This window comes from Physeter macrocephalus, chromosome 14, assembly GCF_002837175.3.
Source record: "Physeter macrocephalus isolate SW-GA chromosome 14, ASM283717v5, whole genome shotgun sequence".
NCBI classification, from domain to species: Eukaryota; Metazoa; Chordata; class Mammalia; order Artiodactyla; family Physeteridae; genus Physeter; species Physeter macrocephalus.
Window position 1 is genome coordinate 49,986,169 of NC_041227.1, and position 10,064 is coordinate 49,996,232.

The window sequence follows — 10,064 nt, forward strand, 5'->3', positions numbered from 1 at the left end:
TACCACAAAAAAAAAAAAAAAAAAAAAAAAAAAAAAAAAAAAAATAACGAACAGCAGACATGGCCCCTCATTTTCCCTTGTGAGGCCAGCTGGGGTTATCATAGCAGATGAGATAACCGAGGCCTTGAGGAGACAGCCAGGGGCTTCTGAGCAGCTTTCTAAAACTCCTGTTCAGGGCTGCCTGGGAGAGGCGGGCAGGGCCTGGGAACCTGCAATTCTGGAAATGCTCCCTGGCGCCAGAAGCCTGGGTGGGTGCCCCCCTGAAGATTACAGAGCCGATGTACAGCAAGCAGGGAGCCCAGGTTTTCTAAGCAGTTCTCAATGGGGCGATTTGGCCCCCAGTGGGCATTTGGCAAGTCTGGAGACATTTCTGGTTGTCACGACTATGGGGCATTCCTGGCATCTAGTGGGTAGAGGCCAAGGATGCTGCTCAGCATCCCTCAGTGCACAGGACAGTCTCCACCACAAAGAATTATCCGGCCCCAAATGTCAGTCATGCTGAGGGTTAGAAACTGCAATCTAAGCTTGCTTAGTGAGGACCTGCTGCCCTGCCCGAGCCCCCAAATCCAGCGGTGTGCTGACCAAGAGCACCACCCCTTGTGCTGCACCTGTGGGTCCTCCCAAACCTCTCCAGAAGCCCCCTTGGTGCCTGCCCTAGTTTCCAGGGCACCATTCACCCCGTCTGGGGTAGGTGCTGCGGCTGGCAGGCTTGTCTTTCCCCAGGGTGGCATTTGGTCTGCCAGCCTGGCTGACGTGGGCTGGAGTTGGGGGGAAGGTAGGAGTGGGTTGTAGATTCTTAGCTAAGCAGCTTGCACCGCCCTAGAACCAGCTACCATGGCAACCCTGACAATGGGTCACCGTGGTAACCCTGGCAACCTCAGCCAGTCTGGGACTTGGTGACATTCTCTAACGGTGGTGGGGACATTCTTAGGTGCACAAACAGTCCTCTGAGGGCGGCACGACCAGTTCCGAACCTGTCCACCAGCCCCCTGTGTGAGCTGGCTGGGCCACTCTGGGTACTCGTGCATTCTAGAAGACTTCATCCATTAAGGCAGGCCGGGGGCAGGCTGTCCTGAGGGGCTGGCAACTCGGACATCATGTCCACCTCTCCAGCTTTGAGGCCCCTGTGTCTCTAGTAACACTTCTTGTCTTTAAGTCTATCCTGTCTGATGTTAGTACAGAAACTCCAGTTCTCTTCTGGCTACTGCTTGCGTAGAATATCTTTTTCTATCCTTTTACTTCCAACCTATTGGTCTTTGAATCAGTGTGTCTCTTGGAGACAGCATATAGTTAGATGATCTCTGCTTTTTGTGCGTGTGGTAAAACATACATAACAATACTAAAGTGAACAATTCGGTGGCAGTTGGTACATCCACAGCTTTGTGCAGCCGTCACCGCTATCTAGTTCCAGAACATTTTCATCGCCCCAGAAAAAAACCCATACCCACCAGCACCCAACTCCCAGCCCCCAGCAACTGACATTTTCTGTTGCTACGGACTTGCCTATTCTGGTCGTTGTCTATGAACAGAATCATGCAGTGTGGTTCTCTGTGCCCGGCTGCTTCCACTGAGCACGAAGATTTATGGCTCACACCGTGTCGCTTTGCCTCTCGCCTGCATCAGCCCATCTCAGCCAGAACGGACGTCCAGCTCTGTGCGAAGCAGTTCCCGTGCTTTATCTTGTTTGGTTTTAATTGTTTTAACAATCCTGGGAGGAGGAGGCCGTGGCGATCCCTCACCCCTTCCGGTGGGTAAGTAGCATCTCAGTACCCACACTCCTATGCCTTCCAACAACCCACTCGGCCCAAGTTGGCACTGGCTCCCCATTTTCTAACTCTGTGACCCCGAGTGGGTTACTTAACCTCTCTGCGCCTCCATTTCCTCATCTGTAAGTGCGGGATAATGACAGCACCTGCCTCTTAGAGTCGTTAAGAAGATTAAAGGAGTGAACAGATGGGGCATCCAGCTCACCTGGCATGCAGTGAGCGCTTGTTCTCAAGATCATTCCCCCGGGGAGGGAGCCAGTGGAGGAGTGAGGGTGAAGGGGACAGTGAGGAGAAGAGGCACAAGGCCCAGGAAAGTCGGGCTGGTGGACTCTGCCCTGTGCTTCTCGTGGCCTATAGAGTCTCTGAGTTCTAGGAAGGGATCTTGCATTGTCTGTTTCTGTCACCTCTACAAACACCTGCACCAGGGCTCCCACCTTTTTCAGCCCCCAGGTTGGACGTAAAGCCTGGTGGCCCCTGTGTATTGATACCTTTGGGGTGCCTGCCAGTCCAGGCAGTGGGAACGGGCCCTCAGGAGCTCTAATTCTTAGGCACAACCCTGCCTGCCTAGCCAGGAGTGGACACCTGACCCCAGGTGTGCCATCTCATTCTCTTACCCAAAAATTATAACCAGAAGACCCAGAGACTGGCAGCTGGAAGCTGAGACAAGTTAAGGGCTGTTTTTAAGATGCAGGAGATCTACGAACGCTTCCTCCCTTTGAGGCCTGCCCACCCACTTCTTCCTTGGTGCCAATGAGAAACCCCAGCGTCCTTCAAATAACACACTGCTTTTGTTTAAAAGGAGTCTCAACCCAGGAATTCCCTAGTGGTCCAGTGGTTACGACTGTGTGCTTTCACTGCAGGGAGCCCGGGTTCAATCCCTGGTTTGGGAACTACGATCCGGCAAGCTGCACAGTGAGGCCAAAAAAAAAAAAAAAGAGTCTCAAGCCAAATGCCCAGCAACAGGAGAATGGTTAAACCCAATGTGGTCTGTCCCTACAATAGAATACTATTCAGCCATAAAAGGGAGTGAAGCACAGACACAGGCTACAATGTGGATGAACCTGGGAAACATGACGCTCAGTGAGAGAAGCCAGACACAAAAAGCCATATATTGTATGATTCTATTTATATGAAATGCCCAGAATTGGTAAATCTTTAGAGCCAGAAAGCAGATTAGCATTGTTGGGGTGGAGGGAGGAGGAGTGGGGAGTGATGAGGACACAGGGTTTCCTTTCGGAGCCATGGAAATGGTTTAGAAGGGGATAGAGGTGGTGCTTGCACTACATCATCAATGTACCAAATGCCACCCAGCTGTTCACTTTATGTTATGTGACTTGCACCTCAATTTAAAAAAGAGGAGTGTTAACCTAAGACATCCTGGAATGACTCCTCCGTGTGATGGATGTTCTCTGTTGCCCCCGCACATCCATCCTCTGCCCCTACTCAGTGCCCTCAGAAGCTGACCCACAGGCACTGCGCTCTCCACACCCCTGGCGCTCTGACTTCTGGCCCTCTTGTTTGGCCAATGGGAGGAAGGGAGGAGAGAGAGGCTGGGGTATTTATTCTTCAAAATCCAACTCTTCCCCAAGGCTACAGCTCCTGATGGATAACTGTGTGCTGGGTGGGGAGGCAGGGGAGCAAGAGGTCCAAGGTAGGTCCTGAATCAGAAGGCCTCAGCTCATCCCTGTTCCACGGTCACTGGTTGCTGCACCCACAGCAAATCAATGACATTTCTTTTCTTTCTTTTTTTTTAAATTAGAGTATAGGGGCTTCCCTGGTGGCGCAGTGGTTGCGCGTCCGCCTGCCAATGCAGGGGAACCGGGTTCGCGCCCCGGTCTGGGAGGATCCCACGTGCTGCGGAGCAGCTGGGCCTGTGAGCCATGGCCGCTGGGCCTGCGCGTCCGGAGCCTGTGCTCCGCAATGGGAGAGGCCACAGCAGAGGGACGCCCGCATACCATAAAAAAAAAAAAAAAAAAAAAAAATTGGAGTATAGTTGCTTTACACTGTTGTGTTAGTTTCTGCTGTACAATGAAGTAACTCAGCTATATGTGTACATATATCCCCTCCCTCTTGGACCTCCCTCCCCGCCCATCCCACCCCTCTAGGTCATCACAGAGCACCGAGCTGAGCTCCCTGTGCTATACTGCAGGTTCCCACTAGCTACCTATTTTACACATGGTAGTGTACTTATGTCAATCCTAATCTCCCAGTTCGTCCCACCCTCCCCTTCCCCCCCATGTCCACATGTCCATTCTCTACATCTGCGTCTCTATTCCTGCCCTGCAAATAAGTTCGTCTGTACCATTTTTCTAGATTCCACATATATGTGTTAATATATGATATGTGTTTTTCTCTTTCTTACTTCACTCTGTATGACAGACTCTAGGTCCATCCACATCTCTACAAATGACCCAATTTCGTTCCTTTTTATGGATGAGTAGTATTCCATTGTATATATGTACAACATCTTCTTTATCCATTCATCAGTTGATGGACATTTAGGTTGCTTCCATGTCCTGGCTATTGTAAATAGTGCTGCAATGAACATTGGTGTGCATGTGCCTTTTTGAATTATGGTTTTCTCAAGGTATATGCCCAGTAGTGGGATTGCTGGGTCATATGGTAGTTCTATTTTCTGAGTGTCAGTTTCCTCACCTACAGGTCCTCAATTATCTTTTTTTCATTGAGGTGAGATTCACATAACATACCATTTGAAAGTGTACAGTTCAGTGCATTTATTGCTTTCATAGTGTTGTGCTCTATTCAGTTCTAAAACCTCATCACCACCCCAAAAGGAAACCCTGTAACTACTAAGCAGTCCTTCCCCATTTCCTCTCCCTCCAGCCCCTGGCAACCACCCATCTGCTTTCTGTCTCTACGAATGTGCCCACTCTGGACATTTCACACAGTGTATGGCCTTCTTTCCTCTACACTGATGAAGGATGGAAACTTGGAGCTTCGGTTCTGCCTGAGTACAAAGCCGAATTCCTCTCCTGGTTAAGGGCAGGGCCCCTCATCAGGGGCACCAGGTAGAGGTGAACAGCCTGGTAGGAGAGCCAAGGGGTCAGGCAGCTTGTGGAGTCCAGGCAGCTTACCTTGGCCATGGCTTCCTCGTTGCCCTCCACTATCTTCCGGAGCTTTATCAGGTTCCACAAGTCCTGGGCGGGCTGGCCAGTGCCCTGGCTTGCCCTCCAGCAGCTGGGAGGTAGAGGGCAGTTCCTGCAGCACGGCCAGCTGGCTCTCCATCTTGTCCACACAGCTCACCAGGTGGTCGAAGACGTTGCCAAGCCTCTTCATGGGGTTAAAGTTGGGCTGGGAGTCTCCTTCCCGGGTCATGAACATGGCTGGCGAGGTGTGGAGGAAGTCCTCGTCCCCCGAGAGGACCTTCTCAAGGTCAGCCATGTGGATGTGCTCCAGGATGCCCTGGAGCAGGAGGTGCAGGGCCTTGAAGTTCACCACCCCGCGCTGTGGGATGGCGATGTTGACCAGCTCCGAGAACGTGAGCGAGAAGCTCATTCTGCCGAGGCTAGGGGCCGGCTGGGCTGGCCTTCTGGGCATCCATGGGGACAAACGGTGGCTTTCAGTGGACCCACAAGCTGCACGGACAGGTCCTCAGGGGCCCAGGGAGCCTGCAAGTCACAGTGGTCAGGGAGAGAATGGCCTCTGCCCCGGCTGGAGCTCAGATGAGTTTCCGGTTGCTAGGACACCAGAGAATGTGGGCACGCGGGCAAGCTTCTGAGAGCCTGGGGTGGGCAGAGCAGCTGCTCAGTTAATTGTTGGGGAATGTTCCAACAGACCAACGGGCCGCCTTTTAATTCAAGCCCTTCAGTTTTGTAAGACCAATGACCCCTTCCAAGAAGCGTGCAGAGGGCGTGATGGAGAGGCAGCTCGCTCCTCGGAAGCCTCCAGAATCAGGACAGAAGACAGAGTTCTCGGAGTTAGGAAACCCCAGATTCCCCTAATGGAAGCCCAATGAACCGGGCGAATGTAAATTCGCTAGCGGATCCTGAAGCCCTGAATTTCTCCTTGTCTAACCAAAGGGAATTCGTATTGGAACAGACACTTCTTGCAGCATCGGTGTAAATACCATGGGTCAAGTACACAGCTCATGACTGGCCTCCAAAAAAAAGTCAATGGGGTCAAGTACACAGCTCATGACTGGCCTCCAAAAAAAAGTCAATGGGGTCTCTAGGGAAAGATGAGCCTGACTCTGGGGCGGTTTTCAGGGCCTGGGTTTGGCAATCGAGGTCTCTGTCTTCAGGATCTGGTACTACAACCAACAGCCAGTTTTGTTTCTGACATCTGCCTCTGTTGTGGTGGCTGATGTCTGCCGTCCAGAGCCTTAAGTGCAGCGACTGCCCCCTGAGAGGACTGGACAGCTCACATGCACCAAAGTGGGAGGTCTAACCACACACAGTCTAGCTAAAAACCTCCTGACCCGCACGCTTTGGCAAGGGTGGAGTTCTGGGTATCGAGATGAGCGGCCTGAGGGCTGACCTCGTCTGCCCTCGGCTAGAAGGGGCACGGGGGAGGAAAGAGGCAGCATGGACGGGAAACTGGCCCAGCTTGGGGGGGCCTTGGTCCACTCCAGTGAAGGTAACTTCCCAGAAGCCCCAACCGACAGGGCCGCTCTGCCTGTGATGCGCTCAAGACCAAACAAGGCCGGTAACAGTCATGTCTGAACTCAGACAAAAACAGAACGTCATCCAAACTACAAATATGACCATGTGGCCCCTGTCCAGGCTGAGCCGAGTGACTGCTGCTTCTCGACCAGCTAGATCATTAGCTTTGCTTCATTCCTCCGGCCTTCGAGATAAGACTGGTTAAAATACCATAGAACTACCCCTGCTTCCTGACAGCACCAACCCAGAACACTCCCCCCATCGCCTGACAAGGGCCAAATCCCAGAACAAGTCCTTCTACCTTAACTCTCTTGTGAGATGTCTCTGGGATCCCCACTGTGTTGTTAGACTAAAATTTCCTTTTTCTTTTTCTTTCGGTGCACTGTGTGGCTTACGGGATCTCAGTTCCCCGACCAGGGACTAAACCCAGGCCATGGCAGTGAAAGCACCGAATCCTAAACACTAGACCACCAGGGAACTCCCCATAGACTAAAATTTCAACTGCTGCCTTGACATCTTTGGGTCTCACAGGCCCCCTTGGTTTCCTCTGCTCTTGTCAGAGGTGTCCCCAACCCAGCAGGGAAGGCCCCCCACCCTGCTAGTTCCCCCACGAGCCAGACCAGCCGCACTCCACCCCGTCCTCATCCTGAGGGGCTTCAGTTCCCTGCCAGCCTGTGGCAAGCAAGCCCATCATATCCTCCTGTGGGAACCAGGGGAGACCCCCACCCCCCATTACTACAAAGACTGCACCCACAGCCTTTGCTGGTTCCCTCTGCTTCCTAACTCCAAGAACTCTGTCTTCTGTCCTGATTCTAGAGGCTTCCACCAGGTGGCCCTCGGTGTCCTCTTCCCCCAGCTGTGAGTATATGCGTGGATCTCACCTGTCCAGTGCCAGGTGTGGTACTATTGAGGGTGGGGTCCCTTCCCACCAAGGGGTAAGTGGAAGGTGATCAGAACAGGCATGCTGTATGTTCTCCCTTATGGCAACAAGTCCATAAGGCCAACTTTGCTCAACTATAGCTGGGTTCCTGGTGGTCTCAGCTAGAAGGACAAGACCTTAGAGAAAACCTTCAGTGGCTGGAGCTTTTTGGACTTTCGACCGGCAGACTGGGGACTCTGGCGCTGTATTATTATGGAACCAGAAGCAAGACCTGCCCAGGTGGGTGAGGGAAGGTAAGAGGGGGTGAGTGAAACGGGCTGCTTAGTGTAGCAGCAAGGCTGGAGGGGAGAGCTTGGGGCCAGACTACACGCCCCACAGGCCTTACAAACAAATGTGAGAGACAGAATCTGAAGCAATTCTCAGTCACTGGGGGCCAGGCTGGGCAAACTGGTGTAATGACAAAGTGGTTCTTTGTCATTTTTGGGGGGATGCCTGGCATATGAAACCGTTCCTGTGTCTGGGGAAGTCTCCACTGTAGGAGTCCTGGTGGGCAGTGGAGTGTTACTAGGCCCCAGCTTACTCTGAGGCTAGGACACCAGCATTTAGGGAAACGTCACAGTCGGTGATGGCAGCTCCTGCCATCTCAAAGAAACTCACCTCACAGAGCCCAATCTGGTCTCAGACCTTCAAGATAAGGGCTGCAAGCCCACCACAGAGATGCTGATATACTTCCCAGAACCCGGCGCTGGACCTGACACTGATTCTTCATTCTCTCCTTCAACCAACATTTATTGAGCACCTACTGTGTGCCACAGGCTGCTCTTAATCATGGAGGAGACCTGAGTGAGGCCTGAGGAGGTCTCTGATCTCACAGAGCGTACAGGTTAGTGGGGGAGACAGACACTTATTTTACAACAAAGAAACAACTTCAGGTAGTGAAAAGAGTTATGAACATAATAAAACAGGGCAGGGAATTCCCCGGTGGTCCAGTGGTTAGGACTTGGCACTTTCACTGCTATGGCCTGGGTGTTTTTTTTTTTCTTTTGCGGTATGCGGGCCTCTCACTGCTGTGGCCTCTCCCGCTGCAGAGCACAGGCTCCGGACGCACAGGCTCAGTGGCCATGGCTCACGGGCCCAGCCGCTCCACGGCATGTAGGATCTTCCCGGACCGGGGCACGAACCCGTGTCCCCTGCATCGGCAGGCAGACTCTCAACCACTGCACCACCAGGGAAGTATGGCTTGGGTTTAATCCCTGGTCGGAGAACTAAGATCCCACAAGCTGCACAGCACAGCCAAAAAAAATTTTTTTTTTAATTAAAAAAAAAAAAGGGACTTCCCTGGTGGTGCAGTGGTTGAGAATCCGCCTGCAAACACAGGGGACACGGGTTCGAGCCCTGGTCCGGGAAGATCCCACATGCTGCGGAGCAACAAAGCCTGTGTGGCACAACTACTGAGCCTGTGCTCTAGAGCCCACGAGCCACAACTACTGAGCTGATGCACCACAACTACTGAAGTCCGCGCGCCTAGAGCCCAAGCTCTGCAACAAGAGAAGCCACCGCAGTGAGAAGCCCATGCACCACAACGAAGAGTAGCCCCCGCTCACTGCAACTAGAGAAAGCCTGCTTGCAGCAATGAAGACCCTACAACAAAGACCCAATGCGGGGCTTCCCTAGTGGCGCAGTGGTTGAGAGTCCGCCTGCCGATGCAGGGGACACGGGTTCGTGCCCCGGTCCGGGAAGATCCCACGTGCCGTGGAGCGGCTGGGCCCGTGAGCCATGGCCGCTGAGCCTGCGCGTCCAGAGCCTGTGCTCCGCAATGGGAGAGGCCCCAACAGTGAGAGGCCCACGTACCGCAAAACAAACAAACAAAAAAGACCCAATGCAGCCATAAACAAACAAATAAATAACTAAATAAATTTATAAAAATAAAATAAAAGAGGGAAAAATGAGAATGGGGGATGGGCATTAGTAGGCTTATTGGAGTAGCCAGCCTCCAACATATACTCCAAAGATAGCCCCTGGGATTCACACCCAGTGGTCTCCCCAAGCACTGTACCAGCGAACCTGGTCGTGGTCCCACCAGCCTGCATCCTGTACACACATGCATTTGCTCATTTCACACTGCAGAATGGCAAGACCTGGGAAAGCTGTGTATGTTACAGGTGATTTGATGCTGCTAAATCGAAACACTCATGATGAAAACGCAAAAAAAAGTCAATGTGTTAGACTTGAAAGGATCCATAAACTTTAAAAATTGTGTCGTTCACCGTAAAACTCCTAGAAGAGAACGTAGGCAAAACATTCTCTGACATAAATCGTAGCAGTGTTTTCTTAGGTCAGTCTCCCGAGGCAATAGAAATAAAAAGAAAAATAAACAAATGGAACCTACTCAAACTTACAAGCTTTTGCACAGCAAAGGAAACCATAAACAAAACGAAAAGACAACCTATGGACTCGGAGAAAATATTTGCAAATGATGCAACCAACAAGGACTTATACAAAATATACAAATAGTTCCTACAACTCAAGAACATAAAAACAAACAACCCAATCGCAAAATGGGCAGAAGACCTAAATGGATATTTCTCCAAAGAAGACACACGGACGGCCAATAGGCACATGAAAAGATGCTCAACATTGCTAATTATTAGAGAAATGCAAATCAAAACTACAATGAGGTACCACCTCACAGCAGTCAGAATGGCCATCATCAAAAAGTCTACAAATAATAAATGCTGGAGAGGGTGTGGAGAAAAGAGAACTCTCCTACACTGCTGGTGGGAATGTACATTGGTG

General features: G+C 51.6%; 1 protein-coding gene across 1 annotated transcript in view; it reads right to left on the reverse strand.

Annotated features, from left to right (window-relative positions):
- LOC102996928 (uncharacterized protein C16orf96) overlaps positions 1–5,867 on the reverse strand; it is a 22,474-nt gene extending 16,607 nt beyond the window's left edge. The window contains 2 exon segments of the mRNA XM_028499763.2: positions 4,862–4,954; positions 4,956–5,867. Of these exon segments, the coding sequence (XP_028355564.2) occupies positions 4,862–4,954; positions 4,956–5,282 (420 nt within the window). The 5' untranslated portion in view covers positions 5,283–5,867.
- Between the last annotated feature and the right edge of the window lie 4,197 nt (positions 5,868–10,064).